Source organism: Esox lucius, chromosome 12 (genome assembly GCF_011004845.1).
Source record: "Esox lucius isolate fEsoLuc1 chromosome 12, fEsoLuc1.pri, whole genome shotgun sequence".
NCBI lineage: Eukaryota > Metazoa > Chordata > Actinopteri > Esociformes > Esocidae > Esox > Esox lucius.
In genome coordinates, this window is record NC_047580.1 from 21,004,917 (window position 1) to 21,032,181 (window position 27,265).

At 37.7% G+C, this 27,265-nt stretch overlaps 1 protein-coding gene across 2 annotated transcripts; it reads left to right on the plus strand.

The window, feature by feature from the left end:
- Positions 1–380: 380 nt before the first annotated feature.
- On the plus strand, positions 381–26,642 carry gabrd (gamma-aminobutyric acid type A receptor subunit delta). Of its 2 annotated transcripts, none has more exons than XM_013136514.3 (9): positions 381–778; positions 14,709–14,824; positions 18,259–18,326; positions 18,889–19,109; positions 19,308–19,390; positions 22,483–22,620; positions 22,760–22,915; positions 23,196–23,448; positions 24,626–24,737. In XM_013136514.3, exons 1-9 carry the CDS (start codon positions 711–713, stop codon positions 24,633–24,635), a joined length of 1,113 nt encoding a protein of 370 aa, XP_012991968.1. In that variant the 5' UTR covers positions 381–710; the 3' UTR covers positions 24,636–24,737. The 2 variants fall into 2 exon arrangements, with proteins under 2 accessions (XP_012991968.1, XP_010873670.1); XM_010875368.5 differs by having other exon boundaries at positions 384–778; positions 23,196–23,407; positions 24,626–26,642.
- The last annotated feature ends 623 nt before the right edge of the window (positions 26,643–27,265 follow it).

Consider the following 27,265-nt stretch of genomic DNA (forward strand, 5'->3'; position numbering starts at 1 on the left):
AGATTTTCACTGTTATAAAAGCTGTACACTCACTACTTTACATTGTAGCGTGACATTTCAGTGTTGTCACATGAAAAGACATAATCAACTATTTACAAAAATGTGAGGGGTGTACTCACTTTTGTGAGATACTATATATATATATATGTATATATATATATATATATATATATATATATATATAGATAGATAGATATATACACACATACATACTTATATATAGATATACACACATATATGTAGATATATATATATATATATATATATATATATATATATATATAGATATATATAGATATTGATATATATAGCTAATATATTTTCGTGCTTTGAGATTTCATTAGAGGCACGCGTTTCTATGCGTGAACGATTAGTCTGACGTTGCTCAGGGAGCAGGCAATGCAGTGAGAAAGAGATTAGTGTGGTCACCTCTCGTGAGCCAGTGCTGTGAAAGGGAAGTGTCGATTGCGCTTCTGTACATCAATTGCTGTCGTCGGAGCAAATGGTTGACTCTGTGCGTTCTGTGCGCCTGGCTGGGACAGGAACAAAGCAAGAAGCGCGTGTTTGATTTTGAGCGGAACATGGGTCATCACAACGGTTTACTTTATTCCGATCTTTCCCTACATTATGGTACCATAGGAACGCAGTCTGGGCGATAAAGCTGATAAATAATTGTTTTATGTTCTGGGAAACTTTGACCAGGCGTTTAAATGGAGATCTTAACTTTCATGTTGGCGAGTCTTGCGCTAGTGAATATCAGGAGCGACATTTTCACCAGGTAAGTTTGACCTGGGTTCTTTTCATTGTGATACGAAGGATACTTTCCCTAATATGTGCTTCTAGGTCAGATTTTATTTTAATTGAATAAAGTATTTGTATTTGTTATTTCTGAATAGCCTATCGAATTATAGCCGATCGTTCAGCAAGTATATTCAAAAAAAAAATCTAAACTGTTTATTGGAACATTGTATTGCCACATCGTTTTAACAATTCACATCCATGAGTATACCCATATGTAGGCTACTTCCAATTAACGTGTTTGAAGATTAACTGATCAATTATTTATCACAGCTTTTTGTGGATATTCTTACTATAATTCTGTGAAACTTCAATGTATAGTCTCTGGCAAACCTTTCTCATGTGGTTGTGTAATCTATATTTATCCCTATCAGGGCCGGATCTTGCCTATAGGAGGCCCTAAGCAAGACCAACAACCCCCCCCCCCCCCCAATGGTATTGCAATTGTAGAATTTTTTGACTAGCATTGGCTTGCTAAAAGCATGTATTACTATGCCGTTTGGTCTTAACTATTAACCTAATAATTATTAACAAGCTATTCAGCTATGCTAGAATGAGGGACATTAATCGTCTTTCTCCATAAACGTTTAAAATTATGTTTACAGTCTTGTTGGTTAGAAAATGTTTTTACTGTACTACTAATGGCTAACAAAGCATTGGCTTAATTACCAGTTACATAGTCTGGGCATGAATGAAACATGCATTATTATATAATTTTGTAGTTAGTTAGTAAACAATTAATTTATAATGCTATTGTCCCAGAATTGTGCCAGTGTGTGGAAGACTCAGCTATGACAGGCTTGTAGTGTGGGCTTAATAGCATGTATTTTTTTTAGACAATTTGGTATTAACTAGTTAGCCATCTATGCAAGAATACACCAAAAAAAGGGTTCTAGAAAGGGTCTTTGTTGACTCTGAGGGTTCCTGGTAAAACAATCATCAGGTAAAGAAGAACCTTTCAAGTAAATGGGTGGTTCTTGAGGTGACGTCAATGGTTCTTTACAGGATAAAACATTTCCTCATTGATTTATAGAAACATGTACAATCAACAGAGATGGATTGATCATTTCTGCTTTGACCAATAGTTGATTCCTTTTCATATTCTATAGTTGTCATGAATGTTAAACTTGAATAACATAACATAAAACAAATAACACCAATGGATTAGGCCAGTGAAGTATGATTAGCTTTCGATGTTAGATTTTATTTTGTTGGCTGTGGTAGCCCAGTGGTTAGTGTAGCGGACTATAATTCCAGTGGCTGGGGTTGAATACCACAATTTATATTTCAAAAAGAAAATGTAAATGCATGATTATATTGATTGGCACATGCAGAGACCTAAAGTTCTTTGCATTGAAAGATTGAGGGTTGACAGCTAGGTTGGGAATATACTTTGCATTTTTATAGAAATGTGCCTTCATTCAAACCAACACTACAGTTTATTTCTAAACAAATCGGTATAACTCAGGAAGATGTAAATGCATATCCCCAGGAATCTGACTGAGATTAAATGGTAACTGGGTTGCTATGGATAATCGTTATGATTTAATGTGTTGGTATTTGTTATACGGTGCTATTAAATTTGGTTCTGTTATGTAGGACATTGCAAATCACGTGTTTTACTGTTTAGAGCTGGCATTTTCTATAATACATTGATCGACACAATCAAAGACATGTAAATCCATTTTCACCTGTGCTTGCACGTTTGCGTATGATAAATGAACATGTCATACCAAGCTACAGGAAGGTACACTAGGCAGCACACCCAACTTCATATTAAAATCTCTCAAGTTCAAATCAGGTTGGTTCAAAGCCTTTACTTTGTGGTTTTATCTCAATATGCCTACTCATTCAAAAGAACAGTGTAGTTTACTTTTAATAAACTCTGTATATTTCAGATCTTAATGCATTTCCCAGTGAACAGCAAAAGTGGGGTTCAACATGTTTAATGATGGATTGTATTTACATATGACTAACGTATGACTACTACAAGAGTATCTTCTTCTGACCAAATTATTACAGTGCCAATGATCATCATGGTTTGGTGTGTTTAGCTGTAGAACTGAAAAGGGTATAGCTATATTTATACACTGATCAGCTATAACATTATGACCACCTGCCTAATATGCTGTTGGTCCTCTAAGTTGCGAGGTGAAACCCCTGTGGATTGGACATGTTGGTCCAGCACGTCCCACTTATGCTCAATCGGATTGAGGGAATTTGGAGGCCAGGGCAACACCTTAAACTCTTCATCGTGTTCCTCAAACCATTCCTGAACGATGTGTGCAGTGTGGCACTGTGCATTATCCTGCTGAAAGAGGCCACTGCCATAAGGGAATACCATTGCCATGAAGGGGTGTATCTGGTCTGGGAAGATGTTTAGGTAGGTGACACGAGATACTCTGACCCAGTCATCTGGCCATAACAAATTGGCCCTCGCCAGTTGCTCAGGACTTTACTCCTGCCCATTTCACCTGCATCCAACATGTTGAATATAAGAATTGATTGTACGCTTACCATGTAATCTACACAGACCTTGACAGCTGCCCTTGTTGGGACTTAATCAACATTATACTCTTCACCTGTGAGTGGTCATAATCTTTTGGCTCCTCAGTATATGTATTATAAAAAATCCTTTGTAATTATAAAAGAAACAAAATGAAACTAGAAGGAAAAGAAAATAAGGCCTTGTTCACTGTTTCAGACTGCAGAAGTGTTGTTCTTATGTGCCCAATTACCAGCCAAAAAGAAAGGTACCCTGTTGCCTCCTCCCATCTCTCCCTTCCACTGCCATCCCATTGTCTCTCCATTCTAACAATGAAGTGACATGCTTTACAGACATTTTGTGCAAGATGTAATTCAAAGAACCTTCATCTTTCATTTTGGGTAAGTCATTTTGTTGTTGTTGTAAGATAACCTCAAGCACTGTCTAGAGCACAGTTGTTGTTTACAATGAACAATGGCGCATAAAGTGCATTTATACAAATATTTTAGACAGAGCTAGGTAGGCTAGTAATATAACTTGGACCTTTCTTTTTCATAATTACTTTTTTGGAAAGGAAAGAAAAAGGTGCAGTGGTCTCTTAATGTTTTCCGGAACTGTATATGCTAATACTTTGGATCATGTTGGTTTGAGAAAGTGTTTCTTCAAGAAATGTTAAACTTCAAATTAGTTTATTCAAAACTGCTAACCCCTGACTAGAGATAGTTATGTCCCAGATACATTCAAATTGCCCCATGTCTTTTCTAGTATATGTACCTATTGAAATTGACTTGTTACAGATAATTATCTGTAAGCTCACCATCAGGTTGGCTTCCACCTTGTCAATCAGTGTGTACAAGGAAATAAGGAGAAGAAAGCATGAGATAGATTTTGTAAGCTTTCTGTTCAGAGGGTGATTTGCCTTTGTTCATTGGTGGATTTTATACTAATTTCACTTTTGGTCTGTAGAAATGACATGAAATTGGACCACAGAAGATGGAGAAGTGTTTATGAGATTAGATTGGGTTGTGTAAAATATATTGTGTTGGCTAATATTGTCTGATTGCGTTTTTGGAGCGTCCAATTTGTTGTGTACATGAATGTTCATACAATGCCTTGGTCATCAGGCATGGTCAATGGTAACCAATTTTTCTAAATGTTTCCACTTTGTTGATAAAGCATATAGCTGCCAAAAAGATGAGGAATCAGCTGACGTTATGTGCCTCCTATGTAGGTATTTTACACGTACTGGTGTCATGACCATCAAATAGACTCTAAAATCAAATAGACTCTGGATTTAGCCCAGAGAAATGTATTTATTATTCCAATTGGACTCTTAATATCTCACCCGGCACAGCCAGAAGAGGACTGGTCACCCCTCTGAGCCTGGGTCCTCTCTAGGTTTCTTCCTAAAATTCGACCTTAGGGAGTTTTTCCTAGCCACTGAAATTCAACACTACTATTGTTTGCTCCTTGGGGTTTAAGGCCGGGTGTCTCTGTAAAGCACTTTGTGACAACTGCTGTTGTAAAAAGGGCTTTATAAATACATTTGATTGATTGATTGATGACTTGTTTGTGATATTTCCCAGGATCCAGTGTATCCGACTCCAATTATTGTCCTAAAGGACTGCTCCAATGGGAGACAATTGGAGAGTAAAGGGATTGAAGTCAAGATGGATGGAGAGAGCATGGTCTGATGGGGGAATTGATAACTCCCTTGGCTTTGCAAAGGTTCTGTCAATGTACCATGTATGCAGAGAGGGGTATGCCAAAAGTTTTGTTTAAGGTGCCGGCTGCTGTGCCAACTGCTGTGTACAGACATTATAATGCTCTGTGAGAAGATTTCAAGCTGTCTCAATGGCATTTTGTTTCTGCTTTTTTTTTTTTTGTTCTTGAGTGTATATACACACTACCTTAAAAAAGTTTGGGGTCACTCCCTAATGGGAGTGATCTTTTTATTAGCCAGTCTGAGACATGCCTTTTTTTTGCAACGCTGCCTAGAATGCCAGAATCCTGGAGTTGCCTCTTCACTGTTAACATTAATGTTATGGTGCGGTGAGCAGCAGCGCCACCGTGCCATAGTTTCTCAGTTCCCATACCTCACAAACACATCCCGGACTGTCACATGTTTTCAATCCTTCACACCAGGTCCCAATTTGTATCGTTTGTATGTGTATATATGTTTCCCCTCTGCTCCCCACATTGTGGCTCATTGTTCTTGTTGTGTTTGGATGTCGTGTGTGTTGCTGTTATTGTAAGTACTTGTACCATTTCATATTGTCGTTTATGCTGCTTTAGTCAGCCCTTTGCTTTGTGTGTTTTTGTGCTTGGTGTTTTGTTTATTTCTTGTAAAATTAAAGAATCCACACCGACTACCCCTGCCTGCACCTGGTTCCTTGTTTAAGCAACACTGCACTACACCACCTTTTGTGACAATTAAGCCTGGTGTTTTGTGGATACCATTTAATGAAGCTGCCAGTTGAGGACCTGTGAGTGTTGGTTTCTCAAACTATACACTCTACTGTATTTGTCCTCTTGCTCAGTTGTGCACCGAGGCCTCCCACCCCTCTTCTATTCTGATTTAAGCCAGTTTGCTCTGTTCTGTGAAAGGAGTACTACAAAGCGTTCTACGAGATCTTCATTTTCTTGGCAATTTCCCGCATGGAAATCTCTCAAAAAAATAAATAAAAGACTGATGAATTTCAGAAAGGTCTATGTTTCTAGCCATTTTGAACATTTAATCGAACCCTCAATTGCTGATGCGCCATATACTCAGCTAGTCTAAAGGCCAGTTTTATTTCTTCTTTAATCAGCACTACAGTTTTCAGTAGTGCTAACATAGTTGCAAAAAGGTTTTCTAATGATCAATTAGCCTTTTAAAATGATAAACATGGATTAGCAAACCCAATGTGCCATTGGAACACAGGACTGATGGTTGCTGATAATGGGCCTCTGTGCACCTACATTGATATTCCATAAAGAATCTGCAGTTTCCAGCTATAATAGTTATTTACAACATTAACATTTAGAACAGATGGAAGCCCCACAAAGAACCATTTTCAGTAAGTTCTTTCAAGTATCCGGATATTATTTATAGGTTCCATTTAGAACTAATATGAGATCCACCCAAAACTACTGTCAGTGAGGTTCTCCTAAGAACCAATGTAGGATCTGAAGATAACCATAAAAAATCTGGTATACCTAGTACCAATATAAGATTTCAGTAGAAATATTACAATTATAAGATCTTGCTCTGGTGTACCTAGAACCAAAATTGGATCTCAACAGAACTTTTTTATTTTGGTTCTCCTAGAGCAAAAGCAGGATCCATTTAAAAAAAGCTTTAATAAAGAACCATTCTCAATGAGCTGCCATGAAGAATCATAAATAGATCTTTCCTCAACCATTTTTTGCTGGTGCTAAGTAACGCCAAACATGATTCTCTAGACCACTTTGGCTCAACAGTCTCTTCATAGATCACTAAGAAAATTGGTTCTTGGAGTATCCAAAATCAGTTCCCTTATGGCATCAATCTGAAGAACCAGAATTGGTTACAACTTCAACCAATTATTTTTAAGAGTTTAGGAACGCTGAGCAGCTTTCCCAAGTACAGAAACCTTTTCACATTACATTTAGAGCCTCTTTGGCTAGGGAAACATTGTAGTTGCTAAAGAGTTTCTGTCTTAATAAATGTGTATTCTGGGTATGATATAAATGCTTGCATGAACACTTTTTTCTTTCTGAAAGAATGCTGGAGTAACAATGGGTGCTGCTGGTGAACAGCCTGTCCATACAGTTAAGTCTGTAAGTGCAGCCATTACCAGGGCTGCCAACAAACTATCATGCCACAGATCTGTGAACCACAATACACTATCATGCCACAGCCCTGTAAACCACATCACACTATCATGCCACAGCCCTGTGAACCACAACACACTTCCATGCCAAAGCCCTGTGAACCACAACACACTAAAGTATACAGTGCATATAAAAAGTCTACACACAACTGTTAAAATGCCAGGTTCTTGTGATGTAAAAGAACGAGACTTAAGTGAAAGATAAATCAGGTCAGAACTTTTAACACCTTTAATGTGACCTATAACGTGAACAATTCAATAGAAAAAAAACTCACAATAACCTGGTTGCATAAGTGTGCACACCCTTAAACTAATACTTTGTTGAAGCACCTTTTGATTACAGCTCTCAGTCTTTTTGTGTAAGAGTCTATTAGCATGGTACATCTTGACGTGGCAATATTTGCCCACTCTTCTTTGCAAAAGCGCTCCAAATTTGTCAGATTGTAAGGACATCTCCTGTGCACAGCCCTCTTCAGATCACCCCGCAGTTGTTCAATTGGATTCAGGTCTGGGCTCTGGCTGGGCCATTCCAAAACATTAATCTTCTTCTGGTGAAGCCATGCTTTTGTGGATTTGAATGTGTGCTTTGGATCATTGTCATGCTGAATGGTGAACTTCCTGTTCATCTTCATCTTTCTAACGAATGCCATGGCTTTTGCTCTGAGATGCAACTAAGAAAATGTCAGGAAAATTTTACTATAACAGCTGAACTTTATTTGTGATTAATCAGAGTCACTTTAAATGTTGGCAGGTGTGTAATGACTTCTATTTAACAAGAGTTTGAATGTGGTTGGTTAATTCTGAACACAGCCACATCCCCAGTTATAAGAGGGTGTGCACATGTATGCAACCAGGTTATTGTAAGGTTTTTATTTAAACATTTTCCCCCTTGAAGAATTGAATTGTTCACATTATAGGTCACATTAAAAGTGAAAAAAGTTCTGATATGATTTATCTTTGTTTCATTCTTTTACATCACAAACACCTGGTATTATAAATACTTTTATATCCACTGTGTGATTGAGCTATTATTTTGCAATAAATTACACACCAGTTATAAGATTTTGACTGAATAATGTTTCATGTCATAGATATCCAACATTTTAAAAATGACACTGGGTGATTTTTTGTCTGAGAGTATTCAATACGTTCACTGGATGCTAGATTTGAGTGGAGCAGACAAAGGTGAATGGAAAGAGAGAATGAGAAGTTGATCTTCTCATTTTATGAAACTGTAAAAAAATTAAATAATAATGTAGGCTAAAATGTTATCACAAATTTTGATTTAATGTACAATATCGCCTGATCCACTGGTTTGAGAATTGCCATTTAGTAGGCTCTTCATACCCTGTCTAGACTGGACAAGTTGTGTGAGTAAATGTTGCCAAATACATTTGCACATACGTGTTGATAAATGATTTCATCCAAATTGCCCACACGTGTCAATGAGTGCCTGCGTTGCTCGGCACCAAAATAGAACTTGGTTCTGTTGTATTTGAGACTCTTGAAGTCTTGCTAACTCCACCTCTCCCTTCTACTTACTGTTTTCACAACCATTCTAACCCATGTGGGTCATTGAAAAATTTACGAGGAGAGATTATTATAAAACACACATTTCTAAAAATGAAAGTCCTCTTGTATTGGTTGATTAATCCTTGGTGTAGAGAAACACAGGATTTTGTATGACTTAGTCACCATTCTATTCAAATCCATGTTGGGGTGTATGCACAATCAGGTAAAAAAAAACACTACCCAGTGTTAGCCAGCCAGGTATAAAATGTCTATCAGTGTTTCATATGTGTTTTTTGTTCCCAATTTTATATAATTTAGTTTTAGTATTTTGCCTGCATGTTATGATAGTGTCTGGGGAGGACATTTGCAATTTGGTATAGTTGAAGAACATTACAAACCTTCCTCGCAGTCATCTGCCCCAAACCATTTTGCTTTATCTCCCCACATTGCTCTTTCAATCTGGAAGTCAAATGGGCCCACGCTTGTGTGGGCATGCTCGTTCCCCAGGTTACCTTAGATAGCTTTGCAGGTGCCGGAGCAGTCTGAGGGAATTTCTAGAGCGTGACAAGACCAGGACATCCCTGCTGACAATGCCTTGGCTCCCTGGGCAATGCTGTCCATTTGCATGACCCATTGATTTTCCCAGAAACTCGTCAGCTAGCAGTACAGTCAAGACTGAAACCTTTTGTAGCACCCTGTTGGTGCTACAAAAAATTGGCCTTAAGATCACTACATTTCATTATCATGTATCTGCCTCATCTCAGCAATGCCCTTTCTGACCAGAAAAATAGACTGGGTGTGTGAAAACTATGCTGCTTCAAGTAGGTTTGTACAGTATGTGTTTTATTTGTATTGTTATTAAATTGAGTGGACTTTGTAAGGAAGTGGAATAAAGAACAATCATTCATAATATTATACTTACCAAAACAAGTTTCTCCCTTAGCTATGCAATGGCATTACAAATACTACGCAATAGCTGTTATTTATATCAGTGCTGTTATTACATTATCATTATATTTTTATTGCATATTTGTGGTGTAAAGTGTTGTTACCTCCATGAGATTATTACTCATATTATGGTTAGAAGGTAAGAGTTAAGCACCTCAGTCCATATCTGAAAACTGTAGAATTAAAATACTGTATGTTAGCTACTCTCAATATGTGAGCAAACATAAGTAATTCAAATGTTAATACTGTTTGTGACTTGACTGCATTTCACAAAAAAAACAGTTACGTTTTTGAGAAGATGCCACTGTCGGTTTATCAAAGTAGGTGATATCAGAATGACATACAGAATTGTTTCGTTGTTGAAAGGGTCTCTAAATAGTAAACTGTTTAGATATTTTCAGTTGCACAGGTTTACAAAGTGATGCACACTGTCCCAAGGTTCAATGTTCTGAATCTTAGTGATCCTACAATTCCTGACGCATATAACACAGAAGGTGTTGTTGTTTCAATGTGATAATTTACAGACATTTTCAGACATTTATGTTTCTGATGAAAATGTAAAATGAAAGCTATAATGTCCTCGCTTTGTGAGATGTGTAACCTTAGCAACAACCTGAAAGTACCTAATTTCTCTCTTGAAGTATTAGATTTTCTCTTGTTTTGTCACCATCTTGAATGTCCTGGGAGTGCACAGAATACATATTTAAGTTACTTAAGTTACCTTGTTGAGAAATCACCAAAACATTGAATTTCCTTTGTCAATAATTTATTTCAGTAGCCTGGTGTACTATTATTTGTGCTGCAAAACTAATGATTAGATGTTTTTGATTAACACAATGTATCCCTTTTTGATAATCAGAAGGGCTTTCAAAACCTTTTAGAAAACAAATAATTTTCTTGAAAAAACTTTGTTGTGTTTTGATGTGTAAAAGTTAGTCTAGCACATTATTTTACTACCTTTCTGATGTGAGTCACAGCAGATTTTAAATATGGATCCAGGTGACATGCTCCATAATCTAGGAAGTAACCCACTTACTGGATAACACCTCTTCATTCTAAGTAGGTCAGATTTTGAAGTAGCAGACAGTTTTTACTGCAACATGATTGCACATATTCTATGGTCACAGTTTAGTTTTTATGAATATGTTATTTATTATGGTTTCCAATTGTGTGTCCTTACTTGTAGTGCAGTTGATTGTACCCACAAAAGGCTTACTGTGCGTTTAGTAACAACAAAGCTAGGCCTTTTATAAAATATCAGTAGTTAAAAGTAAAATTGTGGTTAAAGCTGTAGTACTGGAAGTGGTAGGTGAAAAGTAAAATGCTGTTCAAAGAAAAATAATACAAATAGTTTAATGTTTACAATATTTTTCTACTGAATACAATTTGACAGGAACTGTACAAAAAAAGATGACATTTTGTAATGCTATTTTTTTTAATGTTTAAACGTTTAATGAAACACTAAATAAAAGAAACAGAATATGAACAAAGAGATGAAAAAGCCCCATTACCCTCTCCCCCGACTAGAAAAGACACCCTCCCGTGGTATGTCCTTAATGCATGCTCCATATGTACATGTGAGGCAGATGCTGTGTCTGAGGAGTACAGATAGGCCCCAGCCAAATGGCTGCGGGACTAGCAGTAAAAGGAAGCGGAGACACACTACATTGGGTTTGTGGTGGAAAGGCCACAGTGCATCAGACTTCTGCCATATACATGCAATGTCACATTGTTATTATTATATATTTTTTTCTTTTACCCCGTTTTCTCCTCAATCTTGTGATATTCTATTTATAGTAAAGGCCCTTTTCCATCACAGAACCTCCCAGTGGACTTGGTACATGGAGATGTGTGTATTCTAATTGCACCACCTCTCTGCGGGTCCCATTGGATAATCCACAAGCAGGATTTTATCGAGGCAGAGACATTACCGTTACACCATTTAGGGCCCCGACAAGGTCATATATTCATGTCCATACAATTTCTTTACTGATTGGCAATATATAAACTGTAAAAGGCTGACAATTTAACAAACTACCATTACGTGCTGTGACATACACAACAGGATATAGAACAATAGTATAACTGGATAATCATCAATAGCCCTCAGCAAGGATGACTAGTGCCAGTGTGGTTCTCTTTTTTTTCTTCCTGTAAAAACTGATTGTACAAAGTTAACTTAGGTTGTTAGCTCTTGGGCTACATTAACATGTTTATTTTATATATATCTGAGTAAAGAAAGTGTACTCCTTTTGTGTTTTATAACCTTCACTTCAGCTGTCAGTGTCTGCCAGGAATTGCTCCCTATTTCCTTAAAAAGTGCACAAACCATGTAAAAACATTATGTGCGGTTTAGGGCATACAGTGCCATTTTAGGTGTAAACAATTAGCAAAATAAGATTTGGGAGATCCTGTTAATGAACCCAAATAAAAGACTAAGAGCAACAATGGTGGGAAATGTTCTTAATATTGTCAAATTTTCTAAATTATCATGAAGCTGAGGAATGGCAGAGCGGACCCAACAAGTCTGCCGCGATATCCCCTCAAGATCAGTCAAACGCTTGGCCCCATGAGCATTTTATGACATCACATTTCCTTTACTGCAGGCATAATGTGTATCCTGGGATGTGGGGCAATTCACTGCACTGGAGTTTGATAGAAAACAAGTCTATACGATTGCCTCACGGCTCATACCCATTGCAACGTGTCTTTACAACCTACATCCAATTCACAATCTCATTCTGCTACTGGCTGGACAAGTGTACACTCTGTAGAGCATGGAAGGAAAGGGCTGTCTCTTTGCAGAAATGACATTTTCTGTGATTGCTAAATCTGACCTTTGCATTCAGTAGAGGATAAATACATTGCTTAAGATTTTTTTTTAGGTAACTTTTCCATAAACTTTCTGTTACTTTGTAGCTAGTCAAGCTATCTTAAAAAGAAACTAGGCAACTAACCTCAGGTTATGCTGATGGACTCTAGCAGTGCAGAAACTATTAGATTAGATTCTAGATTAGATTCAACTTTATGGTCATCAAACATGTACAAGTACAGTACAACTAAATGCAGGTAGCATCTAACCAGAAGTGCAAATAGAAGAGGGCAGAAAATTAAGTATTTAGTACATGCACATAACATGTCGAATGTATAGATGTGCAATGAAGGCAAATGCAAGTACAAATGGCAATACTGAATCTGCAATAAAGGCAAATAGAGGAGGGCAGAAAATGTACAAGTATTAAATATAGTGTATGTTACAAGTTGGATAAATAGTTGTGTGGGTATAAATTGCAATTCTAAATGGCATTCTGAATGTGCAATCGAGGCAAATTGAAGGAGTAAGGTAGCATGTGCAACCGAAATGAAAAGATAGCTGCAATGAGGTCCCAGAGGTAGACATGTATATGTAACAACTGAAAAACGTGAGTACGATGGCAATTCTAAATGTGCAATAAAGGCAAATTGAATGTGCAAGGTTCATCTGCAACTGAAATGCAAGGATAGCAGCGGTGAGGTTCCCGGGGTAGACACACAAACTGCAGAGTTGTTTCAAAGTATTGGATGAGGCATCTGTTCTGTGGAAACTATTAGAGTGCCTTACTCTGTTGTGGATGGTCTTCAATGAAGAAAATAACAACATAAAGGAGTGCTGAAATTAAATGTGAATGAGGTTTCAGGGCTTAGGGGCCCCATAAAGGACCTGGAGATTTAGAAAATCGAATACAAAAGTCTGATGATTTATTGAAAAGCCAAGTAAAGAAACAACATTCGTTAATCATATAAAACAAAATGTATATAAATCTCGGAATTGCCTTGTTGAGAAATCACCAGTTGGTGTTGCTTATTTTATAATGGTTCTCAATCAGCTTACCTGGTAAAGTAATATCTACCACACAATCTAATGTCTATTTTGGTGAATACACTTACTTTTCTGTTCTTCCCTGTAGTTTTTAAATGGCATTTGAAAACGAATGTAACAATATTCTAATATAAAATGATTAAATTGAGCAAGGCTAAAGCATAATGATGACTTCTTAACTTAAGTTCCTTTTAGCGCTGCAAATATTGAATACCTGATCTTACATGATTTATGTTTTTTTCAGCCTCACCTCTGACTTTTTTCTAAAGAGCAGGATATAGACTATTTCTCTGTCTAATGCACATAGCAATCTGTGTGCTCTGTGGCCTAATGATAGTTAGGGGACCATTAGAGGTCCCCACCCTCAATGGTCTACATCTTAACAGGACTAAATACATCTAAATCCAGAGTACTCTAACAAACATTTAACTGTTTGGACTTTGTTTACATAGCCTATGTTCTATGTAGCCATTTGATTTGCCCTCACATGTTCTGCATATTGCACAGTGAGTATCTGAAGGCAACCTCTTCCCACGCATGTAGACGCTGATGTTTTATTTTAGAGGTGTGTTTGAGTTGCTGAACAAGTGGTGAGATATCCAAACAGCCTTCTTTGTTTGAATGTTTTTTCTTAATGCATTGTGTATTCTGTGTGCTGTCTTTCAATATTCTCTAGTTTCTTTGGAAACCGGGGGTCTGTTTAGGAGGTGTACTGCTACATGATGGATCAGTTTAGCATTTTTTTACATATTGAATAAGTTTACACAGACAAGCCTACATAGATAGGACAAAGCCTAAGGCTGTACTACTGTACTGCTCTGAGATGCCTTATGAATACATAACTACGATGGATTGTTTATTTGAGGCTTTTGAGTGAGATCGAATGTCCATTGGTTCCAAAATTTGAACTGATTAATAGGTGCTGCATTAAAATGTTATTATATTATATGTTGTAGTTCTCTTATATGGGTGTTACATTTAAATGAACACTTTTTTTTTGTTCAAATTAAACAAGTCATTTAGCAGATACTCTTTTTCAGTTGAAACCACAACCCATCACAGGCACCAGGCTCTTTTCAAATGAGTTACAGGGGTTAACCAGGGAGAATTATTTTGCTGTCCCATGATCTTGATCGTAAAACTAGATTTTTCCTGTTTACCACTTTCTTTGTTTCTCTAGCTTTCTTTCATCAGGGCTTCTCCAGTGCTGTGGACGCATAAAGCTCAAGTGTGCTGTGTTTGTTCCCTGTAGGGCCATGATGAGTGACATTGGGGACTATGTAGGTTCAGACATACAAATATCCTGGTTGCCTAATCTGGATGAGTTAATGAAGGGCTATGCGCGAAATTTTCGCCCTGGGATAGGAGGTGAGTATGAGATCTACTGCTTGTGGCATTGGATTGCATTTCACCCCCTCACATTTACAGTCATTCTTAGCATAGCTAATGGACCTGCTATATAAAAACATAAACATTTCAAAATCAGATTGAAATCATTTTACCGCTCCGATTTATCACGCTATATAAAATGTATTGGATTCGCTTGCCCCCAAGAAAGTGCTTCAAGTCATTTGGTCATTCTATCAGCAAGCCGTGAACCCACATTCTCAGATTGTTTAGAAATATTTTTGCTTACTATTCCTAATGCTTATCATTCCAGCCGTATTATTGTTATACAATTTTGCTAGATCTTTGATCAATTATGCTAATGATTGCAGTCCAATAGGCATTCATGGGATTCACCTGATATTCAATAAATGTAATAATCACATTCAAATATCTTTCTACAATGGAATAAGAAACAGTGAAATGGTAAAAAGCCACAAATGGAATTCCAAAACCCCACACGAAGTACAGTAATATTAAGCAGCAGCTTGCAGAATTCCTTATTCAACTAAATTATTCTCAATGAACGTTATTCTAACTATTCATACACATTTTACATTGATGTGGAAAGGTTTATTGCCCTACAATCCACCAGATATTATCAATTTATAATGGTACCATTTCTGCTGTTATGTGTTAGATGAATCCCCGCCATTCAATATTACTTCTAAAACATTACCTTCAACTGGTACATTTTTATTCATGAAGAGTTATTGCTAGAGCAATTTATTTGTCCAAGCACATTTTGAAGATTTTTTCATTTCAGAGAGAAAATACCACATACTAGTTAACCCATTTATTGGAGGACTATGCACAGCAATGTACATGCAATGTCTTGGCATTAAGTTCTGCCCCTGTGGTGTAACTTACTGCCATCACATGATTGTGTATGCAATACTACCAACAATAATATCACGGAAATCACAACCATCAGCATATCAAACTGAGTGGGCAACCTGATGATTACATGGACAGGTATGAAGTCTGATATTGTAACAGGAGCGATCTGACATCAGCTGATGCATCCCTGGAGAATTACCACTCCGCTATCCTGGCTGAAATGGCTATGCTAATGTAAACAAAAGGACTCTACATATCCTCATTTCATCATCAACAATTCTAATCCAGTACATCACATCATTATAGCAGGGAACTAGAAAATGTGATCAGATACTTGTACATTTACAATCAAATTATAATAATATTATGTACAATATGTGTCACTGGAAACTCTTATTCCACAGATGAGGCTTTTTGAAGAATGCATGGACAAGAATTTTAGAATTAGTTTTTCTTTTACCTACTCTTATTGACCTACACCTATTGAGTCTGTTGCATACATTTTCCAAATCCTGTTGTTTCATGAAAAACACTAATTATTTTGACTTCATGAAAAATAAAGCATACACCTTTTGTAGGAATTAGATTTTCTCTTGCTGTGCGTTATTTTATCCTTGGCTTGTGGCACTTCACCACAAAATCTCCCCTATGGCAGCAAATATTGAGGACATTTTAACTATTGTCCTGTCCAGCAAACCATATGTCTGGGACTTCAATATTTTTTTTTAAACCCACTCTAACTCAATGTATTCTCAGCCAATACAAATGCTTAACTCATGTCATAAAATACATAAAACAAATCCTATGAATTTTTTTTTAATGTTGAATGTTTGACAACCTACAAAAAAGCTGGCTAAACACAACCAGTGCCATCTAGTGGTCAGACTCAGTTATATCCGGTGGTATGTTTGGCCATTAATCTATCAACTTCAGTTACAAATTTCTCTGAACAAGGAAAAATAACCATCACCAAAGTAAGTGAGAATAAATACTGTTTGCCCTCTTCTTTCACCTGTGCTAACTCTTCCTCTTCACCTGTTCTAACAAATATACATGTAACCAGTGACCCATGATCTGCACATATAACGTAATTTACACTTCAAACACATTAAAATAGACACAGAAGGATAACCAATAAACTGCAGATAAATGACACATAAACAGGACAACATGGATAAACACAGTTCTCTAAGCAGCAGCTTTACATCACCTGAGAGATGATACTGTATACTGTCCATTGGGGATTGATGTGGAATGTGTGAATTTTAAGGGTAGCTTTTGATAATTAATATGAACATTGTGTAATATAGTTATTGAATATTATATCCCTATGAACTGAAATGGCCAATTTGGACACAATGAATTAGCTCAATTTGTCAGAGATCCTATTAAATGTCAACAAAATATTGTTTAAGACATGCTAATCATATCTGTTACTGACTATAGAAGTGTTTTAAGAACTCTCTGAGATGGCGTTAAAAAAGTGCTTTTTGCTGGAATGACTTGTGGTGAAATGACATGTGTTAATCATAGTTTAAATAACAGATTTGAATCTACAACAACTGTTTGTTTTAAAGTCGTGCAAAATGTAACAAAAAAATAAATAGTATCCAAAGATGATTTTTGAAATTATCTGCTTTGGAAACTGATGGAAATTATTTGTGTATTGTTGTGAGAAAAATATGTAAGGATCAGTATTGGAGAATGCATTTGCTAAGAATGCCTGCCAAATGTGAAATATTCAATGTCCACAGCGTTAGATTTCTCAACCTCACAGCTTAACTCAGCTCAGCAGAGGTGAAAATGCTTTGTCATTTTATGAACCACCAACACCACCACAATGCCAGGCCTTGTGAACAGCCACAAGGTTATACAGCCAACAATTACATAACTACAGCCCAACAATATGTGCAAAGCTCAAAATTAAACTCAACAAATGTCTTTTGTTAGTTTTAGATATAACTGGGTTAAATCTTCCTCAGATTTAATTGGACTGCCAAGACAGTTACTGTTAAGTAAAACTTTTTTTCTTGAAGTTTGACTGAAATTACACATGTATCCTCTGGCAGCCTCAAAAAGTGGTATTATTTGTGCTTGAGCACTCAACTGGTCTTGAACGGTGTGACTGTAATGAGTTTAGGTGTGCACACAATGGCAGGTCTTAGCCACATAATGTGTCAAACCTAATTCCCTCCTTCAAGGTCCCAGGATTACAAACATGTAGTTAGAGTGGACAGGACTGGATCAAACTGGGGGAATAAGAACATCTATGTTCATATTATTTACTACACAGAAAATCATTCAAAATGATTGCCTGAGCTTTCTTTATGCACTTCAAACAATACTTGTTTTTTGTTTTTTTGAAATATGAAAATATGTTATACACAGCATCATTCACAAGTCCATGTGACCCCAAATGTCAATTATATTGATGTACGTAGTGTTATGTCACTTCACACAGAGCCATGTTAAGTGAGGTGGCCCTTGACTCTTATCTAGGGGTGTATCAAGGAAGTACAGATGGATGGATGGAGGAGAGGGAGGGATTGTTTTTTTTCTCACTTCTTCTCCAACAGGCCCACCGGTGAATGTTGCCATGGCTATTGAAGTAGCCAGTATTGACCACATTTCTGAAGCCAATATGGTAATGTATACATTTCTCTGCTGGCCTTTGAATGGTTGTCATATTTCACTGCTAGTGTACTGTTGCTGTAAAACCCAGTGTGTACAATGTACAGATCTGTGATCAGCTGTTAGGGATTTTAAAATGTGAATGAATATTGTACCCTACCAGTCACAGCAAGCATGGCTCTGTTACAATGCATCCTGCCTTCCTTTCTTCCCTTTATTCCTTCCTTCCATCATTTTGGTACTTAATTGTTTCAGCCTTGTTAGATTGCTGAAAAGCAAGTCTTGTAACCTATTTCTCTTTTCCAATACCTTACAGATTAATGATTACCCACGGGAAGGTGTTAAACTACACATTTAAAAAGCCTGTTTAGCAATCTCCTATTCTCCTAGTTACATTCATCCAAGTACAAGTCCTTTAAGTTTAAATGTGACCCACCACTCTGTTTTCCAACAAAGTTAGGAATGTCCTAGGCTCAGCTTTGTGTGTGTTTGCATATGCGCCCATTTGTCTGTGTGTGTGTGTGTGTGTGTTGCTGCATACCTGTTCTTGTATTATCTTTTTGATTACTTGGTAGGAGTACACCATGACCATTTTCCTGCGCCAGAGCTGGCGGGATGACCGCCTGACCTACAACCACACCAACAAGACCCTGGGGCTGGATAGCCGCTTTGTGGACAAACTATGGCTGCCCGACACCTTCATTGTCAACGCCAAGTCTGCCTGGTTCCACGATGTCACTGTGGAGAACAAGCTGATTCGCCTGCAGCCTGATGGAGTCATCCTTTACAGTAGCCGGTGAGGAGGTCAAAGAAGGAAGGATGAGAAGCAGACATAGGGACAAGAAAGAGAAGAAAAATATATATTGAGAGGCTCCTTCTCAACTTGTTTTGTCTTGAAAAGAAACCTAATGTTTGGGTTTTGTCAGTGAAATGTTTAACTGACCATTACAGGATAAATTACAGTTTTGGTTCACTAAATGACTTGTTCTTTCAGGATCACCTCGACTGTAGCATGCGACATGGACCTTACCAAGTACCCCATGGATGAACAGGAGTGTATGCTGGACCTAGAAAGCTGTGAGTGGGCTTGCATTTAGGTCAAAAATTATTACCGCTCATAATGAAGATGAGCAAAAAAAACATGAAAAAACACAAATACTGAGCCGTATTTTAGGCTCAAAATATTTAAAAAGTATATTATTTTATAATTTTGCAATAAGCCACAAGAGGCTGTGTTTTATGGCCTATATAGACTGATCAGCCAAAACATTATCAAAACATTATCAAACAATTATCACCACAAACAGGTGAAGCGAATAACGTTGATCATTTCCTAACAAGGGCACATGTCAAGGTCTGTATAGATTAGATGGTAAGTGAACAATAACTTCTAATACTCTAGTCATCTTGTTGGATGCAGTAGAAATAGGCAGGAGTACAGACCTGAGTGATTTTGAAAAGGCCCAGATTGTTATGGCCAGACGACTGGGTCAGAGCATCTCTGAAACGACAAGGCATCTTTGGGGTGCTCCCGGTCAGCAGTGGTGAGTGCCTACTGACAGTGGTCCGAGGAGGGACAACCCACAAACCAGCGACAGGGTGTGGGCGTCCAAGGCTCATCGATGTGCGAGAGCAACGAGCGCAACAATGATTGAGCATCTGTGGGACGTGCTGGACCAACAAGTCCAATCTACGGCGGCCCTACATCGCAACTTACAGGACTTGATGGATCTGCTGCTAACCTTCAAGGGTCTTGTAGTGTCCATGTCTTGGTGAGTTGGCGTTGTTTTGTTGGCAGAGGACCAACAGCATATTAGTCTGGTGGACATAATGTTTCGGCTGATCAGTGTATATCATTGCTAAGTGCTGTTAGGCACAACGCATTTTGGAGTGCCTGGATGCTGCACTTAGCTGTGGTATATTGGAAATATACTATAAACCCCCAAGATGCCTGAATGCTATAATACTGTAAACCAGTTACCAAGGCAATTAGGACAATGAAGTGATGTGATGTTATACCGTAGTATTCTATTCTTTTCAGCTAATCTGCACTCAGGATTTGAAACACCCAGTTTATAATTATACATTTGCTCAGAGAAAAATATTTTGTTATGATTATGTCTGATTTATTTTTGTAGTTATAATGCACTTCTGGTTTGAAGGGGAAAACCGGGAAGCCTGGTAATTTCTTTCAATTTTTCAAGAAGCACAAGTGGTATATTTTCAGGAATATATTAAAACGTAATTCCATTCTATGATAATTAAGCAATCACTAGCTTGGTCAAACACACCAGTTGTGGGTTTTGAAAGGGACATTGTCTAAGAAGAAAGGTCTAATATCCCTCCAATGTGTATTTTTAAACAATAAAAAAGGCTCAGTGCCATTAATCTCACACATTAGGAACTAAAAAAGTAGGTATTTATAGTGCTTATGAGTGTGTGTTTTATATAAAATAATGTATATTTCTTTATATACTGTATATCTGAATGTTTGTATTACGCAGTTTATACAATATGCTTTGATTATCTTTATCAAGGGTGGCAATAATTTAGAAACTAACTATACATATATGCTCTTGGTGACTCTGATGTTTTCGAGCTGTTTACTGAAAGTAACTAATGTTTTGACTAATTTTGTTAATTTGAGTCAGTAATGCCCAGAGGAAGCCGGACCACCTATGGATTGGATTGAAAGCTCTTAAGGATCATGACTCTTATGCCTCTTGTTACCTTATCTCGTTTGTACACCGACACTTCAATGCTGTGCTTAGTAAAGCTGTACATTTAGAAGTACACTTCTAAATGTACTCAAACAAGGTTCATTTCAGATTTCTAGATTAACAATTGTACAGTTGTTTCATTATACCTTTGCAACAAGATGTTGTTGCAGAGTAGATTGTGAACTAATTAGAATACGCACAGAGAACTGTGAATGATCCTCATCATTACATTAACTGTTTTAGTTTCTCTGAAGGAATTATACATATGACTCACTTACATAAATATATAGCCATCATATTGTTTGATAATAAACAGCAACTAAAAAATGTAATTTCAATCATGGCTTCAAATGCGTAGGTAGTATGACTCAAATATGTTTGTAAATTGATATTTGGCATGTGAGTCTGTGGAGCGGGAGAACTGCAGAATAGCACACAGTACACCATGGTTTGTCAATTCTTCCATCTCTGGTTGGAAGGTGAGGATGAACAGGATTTGTGTGTTTCTACTTATCACTGTCCATCAACAATCTTAAATGATTGGTTTTTTATATATATGATAAATGATCAGTTGTAAACATGATGTATTATTTTTCACTGCAGCATGATCTATTTTCTTTTGTGCACATAATGATTGTAGGCGCTAAGCGTTGTAGAAATTTGCCACCAACCGCAATGAAAGACATGGCTAACTATTGTTTGAACAAACAATTCAACTGACTCAAGTTCTCAAGAAGTAAAAGAAGTAAAAGCTCTGTTTAGATTCTGTTAATCAGTGTCTATCACAACAATCAATAATCAACAAACTGCTTTCATTATCAGCTATAAACATGTCTTTATAATGCTGCTTACAGCTTGATCAATATTTCTCTGCAAATTTAAAACAGACAGCTGCTTGTCATAACACTCAGCTGGAGGACAGCGTATAAATCCTGCAAGTGATCATGTTCTATATTTCAGTGGCCAGCTGTTCAAATAAATGATAAAACAGATGTGAATCTCGAGTCACTAAAAAGAGTAGCTCAAAAAGAATAAATCATTTTTAATCTAATGTGTTTCCTACTGCCCTTATAATTAATGGGTGGATCACAAGTCTAGTCATCTTTCCTATTGATTTCCCAATTTGAAGTGAAAGGTGGTTAACTGTTTTCCCATGAACAATTAATGAAACAAAGCTATTGGAGAGTGAAGAGTCACTGATGCCATATTCGTTCATGCTTTATTGACTGAGTGAAACATTTAGAGGTGTGAAGAGAGACAAAATTGGAAGGTTGCCGACTGGGAATTGAACCCCTGATTTCCAGCCGGGAGTATTAATTCCTGACCACAACTCCGGACATTTTCCTGTAATTGTTTACCGTAGACTAGGGTTAATCTAACATACATACACATTAATTAAAATTGTTTTGTTAACTGTTTATTGGCTGTTAACTGTTTGTTTGTTGACAGATGGTTACTCCTCAGAGGATATTGTGTACCACTGGTCAGAAAGTCAGATACACATCCACGGACTGGACAAACTGGAGCTTTCCCAGTTCACTATCATTGACTACAAATTTGTCACAGAGATGATGAACTTCAAATCTGGTGAGATTCTTTGGGGATGTAGGACTTGGTAGGACTTATATCACAGATTTGATACTATATAAAACAGTCTTTATACATCATTTTAATTGATTGACTAATTCATGGACAAGCTAATCCTGGCCTACTTTTTCACGCCAAGCTGGACGTTTCCCAAGGCTCAGCCTTCGCTTCCAGCTGAGACGTAACCGAGGTGTCTACATCATCCAGTCCTACATGCCCTCCATCCTTTTGGTCGCCATGTCCTGGGTTTCCTTCTGGATCAGCCAAACAGCAGTCCCGGCACGGGTGTCCCTTGGTTAGTATAATGTTAATGGGTATTCTGTGATGTTGTTGGTGTAGTCTGCTAACTAGTGAGTTAAGAATGCGATCATTAGCTTAGGCTGTTTGTTTTTCATTCACCAAAAATGAATAAGTAATTAATAAAATAAAGGAATTAAAAACAAGGAATACTCACAGTGAACAAAATAAAAATGTGACTTGAAGTATATTTTATAATTTAAATGGAATCTTTGATTGAGTGTTGGCTGTCTTTTCCATTAACGCAAATGATTGAATTTCCATATATTTTGGTATAGGGATCACCACTGTGCTCACCATGACCACCCTAATGGTGAGTGCTCGTTCATCTCTCCCTCGAGCCTCAGCCATCAAAGCGCTGGACGTCTACTTCTGGATCTGCTACGTGTTTGTGTTTGCAGCGCTCATTGAGTATGCCTTCGCTCACTACAACGCTGACTACAGGCTCAAAGAGAAGGCCAAGACCAAGGCCAACAAAATGAGCTCCGAGGTAAAGAGGACAACGCTCCCCCAACCACGGTGTTCCCCAAGGTTAAGTGCTAGGCCTGTTCCTCATTTGACCTGTTTGTATTACAACATCTATTCATTGTTCTCATATGGGCCGTACGTTTGAATGCCTGCAGAAATTATCAGTTAGTTTGCGTGATCCGTCCCACATAATCTGAATATCCCAAGACAGTCCACAAAGTCTTTGCATGTGATTACATTACATTTTAGCTAAACACACTGTGGAACCTGCTATCCACCAATCAAATATCAAAATGTTAGACTTTAAATTCACCAACCAATCAAATTTCATAAGAGTTCATAAGTTTAACATAGCCAGTAAAGGGATATTTCTAGATGATGAGTTCTAGGTTACTTTTGATCTAACATCTTGGCCTGTAAAAAGTATGGCGACAATGTTGATGTTGCATTCGTTCATCACGTGTATCACAGGCAATTTCTCTGTCCCGTACCTTGGATGAATTACATGTTTTACAGTATAGAAACATAATTTCAAAATTATTTGGATGTGCTTGCATTGTTGTATGTAGAAAATTCACTGGCCACACCAAACAGCTGTGTAGCTCATCAACCTTGAAAGGTTATCATTTACAATCGAATGCAGTTAAATTTTTTATTATCTTATGCTATTGCATACATATAGAACAGTTTCCAGAATCCCACACCACAAACTACTATTCTGAAGCACATCAAGGCTGCAAACCACAATCATAATATCCAACGGCAAAAGGGAGGGACAACATGTTTACTGTTGCCTCATCTCTCATCTTCTCATCTCATCTTCATCCGCTTATCCGGATGAAGATTTTTTTTTAGAATCACCAGTAGGGGTCGACCCTTAACACTAGTGGGTGGGCCACCTCTGCTTATTGTGCCATTTTAACTGGCTGATGTGGGATTTGTTAACTTAGGTAATCAACCCCAGCTTTTTTTAGCAAAAGATGAAATGTGCCAGCTTACCTCACAGGAGCAGTAACACTGTATAAAATACAACATCAATGGCAACTTCTACTGGCTGGTGTAAACTGTAGGACGAATCAACCATCCTAACTAAATAACAAAAATGATGTCCGTGTGACCCCACCGGGTTCATGTGACGTCAACTCAACGTAATGGGTAAAAAAGAAAGTGAGGAGGAACCTCCAAGTGCATTCACTTTAAACATGCCAGTGTTGACATCCATTTCTCTCTGTCTCTCCAGTCGATTGTGAAGAATGGGAAGCATGCCATGGTGCTCTTCTCTCTGTCAGTTGCGGGAATGAACCAGGGCCTGATGGTCTCCAGCCGCCGTCCGCAGCGCTCAGGCACCGAGACCCCCGGAGAGGAGGAGGTGGAGCCCAGGAGGGGGCGGGAGGCAAGAGGGTCAGTGGAGAGAGAAGAAGAGAAGAAGTGCTGTAGTTGCTGTTCCAAGTGCTGTTGCTCTTGCAAGCCACTCCAAGCCGACACCATAGACGTCTACGCTAGGGCGGTGTTCCCCGCCACCTTTGCCATTGTCAATGTGATATACTGGGTGGCGTACACCATGTGAATTCGACGGCTGTGGAAGGATGGGTGGCACTGCCAAAGATCGGAGGACTGTACATAGAGGGAAAAACCCTTCCTTAAACCCAGACAGGAATTGGCTAGAAGGGATAATGGTCAATGTAGAATGAATTCTTTTTTAAGGTGAATGAATGCTATGCTGGGAGTTAAAGGGAACAGTTTGGAGGTGATGGGAAAACGATTAGACCAAAGGACAGTTCACGTGAAAAAATACAGAATCCAAACATTTCTCTGTCGAATTTATGTGCATTTTACATCAGTATGCTTTTCACTGCATTTGTTGAGAAGGAATTCTGAAAATACTGTAGATACGTACATTCAGTAACATGATAATAATGAAATTCTTAGGATGATATAATGGTTTAAGTGAGCACAGAAATTTCAATGCAATTTATGACATATATGATAATTTATGGCATAATTTGAAATTGCTAACATGCCTAGATAGGTTACACAATGCCATCTTAGAATGTTAAGCTTTTACAAAATAATTCAGGACAACCCAGCAAATTACCCCTTGTTACCTTGAAAGTGTAGATAAAACGTATTAATAATAAGCCTTCATACTGTATATGAGATGAGTATTAGTGAAGTGGTCAATTGGATTTGCAGGTCTTAAGGCTTGCTTGTACAACGTATTTATTACAAGTCTCATCTTTCAAAATATATAGTGACCTCTTTATTTACAGCATTATCCTCACTCAGACAACAAATCCTTTGTAGAAGTTGTTCTGTTAGCAGGAGGGAAGAGAGCGCCTTGTTGTGTGTCGTTGCTCACGTTCAGAACCTCATACAATGCTATGAAACGCAGAGCCTGAGCACTGGCATCATGTATTGCATGTTACGGTACAGCCACAGCGTTCCAATTTAGGTGTTTCTCTGTTGACAAATCTGCCATTTGCAGCCTGTATATGTGGAAAGAGCTACTAAGAAATGTATTTATGCATAATAAAGTGGCATAAGGACCTGATAAATAGCAGATAATGTACAGTAGTACAAATAAAAGGTATATGTTCTGAAGCTGACTTTTTGCTGACTTTTCCCCAAAACCCTACTCTAGCCACTCTATCCCTGCTTCCACTTACATACTTATTGCTGCACATGAAGCCACAGTAATGGATTGATGTTAAGCTGTTCTGTTACTGTACATGAAACATAAATGGACTCTGCTCATACCAGCAACATACACAGCCCAATGTATCATTGGTGTCAGAAAATGTGCACAATTGGTCTTTGCTTAACTGAGAAATACACCTGGACAGTTGAAAATAAGAAAATGTTAAAACTTTATCAATTATTCTGCATGGCTTATGCTTCCCACCTCACCCTCCCTCCCCCCACCTCTTCCTCCCCTCCCCGGTCCCACCTCTTCCTCCCCTCCCCCCGTCCCCCCGTCCCACCGATCTCCCCAACTCCTTTGTTTCCCTCCCATAATTGCACTACCCGTTTTTTTCCATTCCAGTTTGATTTGGGCTGCAGAGCGTCTTATCTCCTCCTGCCAGCCCTTTCTGATTATAAGAGCACTTCCTCCACTACCTGTATATCTCCACACTGGAAATGTTCACTTTATTTTAACCCCACTGCTTAAAGTTTCAGACCAGTTGTTTCCATTAATGACTCTAGAACATCTTCAAATGTACTGTATGACTAATAAAACGATTGTTTAAAACTCCAAATGTTGATCAACAGTGCAGGCATTCTGGCCAAATTAAGCCAAAAACACCTAAGATTAACTAATGTTATTATTAACTGGTTAGAACAGTAAAACCTAATTAGAACAGTAAAATTTTATTTGATCGCAAAGTTTTTTTATAGTTTCATATACCTCCATATTTAATCTAATCTGCATTCAGGATTTGAAATACCTTGCTTATAATGACTTATAACAGCATCAGCATGATGGATTCCATGCCTATTTTTCAACAATTTTGCTGCAATGATTTTCAGATTTAGGGATCCCCTGGGTGATCCATAAATGGAACAGACTAATTAGAAGCACGTTGCATTATTGGATTCAAGTAAAAAATATAATGTATTTATTATTTGTCCTTGCACACTTACGGTGGAACAAGTTTCTCCTTGAGGCCAGGATAACAGAGGTCCTGCCCTGTTAGATGACAACTAAACTATCCATTTAGAGTGTAACTAAAATAACTCAACAGCCACCCCCTCAATAAAGCCTTCATGAACAAACACTTGCTATGTTTATTTTAATGTCTACCTTTAAATATTTTCTTTCCCTGGTAATTAATAGAGTAGAATGTACTTACTGCCGCTGAGTTGTGTAATGGTACCACTT

Excerpts from the sequence above, each read along its gene's own strand:
- gabrd (XM_010875368.5), top strand. The coding sequence starts at position 711 with ATGGAGATCTTAACTTTCATGTTGGCGAGTCTTGCGCTAGTGAATATC. Across the intron at positions 14,825-18,258 it reads TTTTCGCCCTGGGATAGGAG|GCCCACCGGTGAATGTTGCC; the intron begins GTGAGTATGAGA and ends CTTCTCCAACAG. Across the intron at positions 22,621-22,759 it reads GATGATGAACTTCAAATCTG|CTGGACGTTTCCCAAGGCTC; the intron begins GTGAGATTCTTT and ends TTTCACGCCAAG.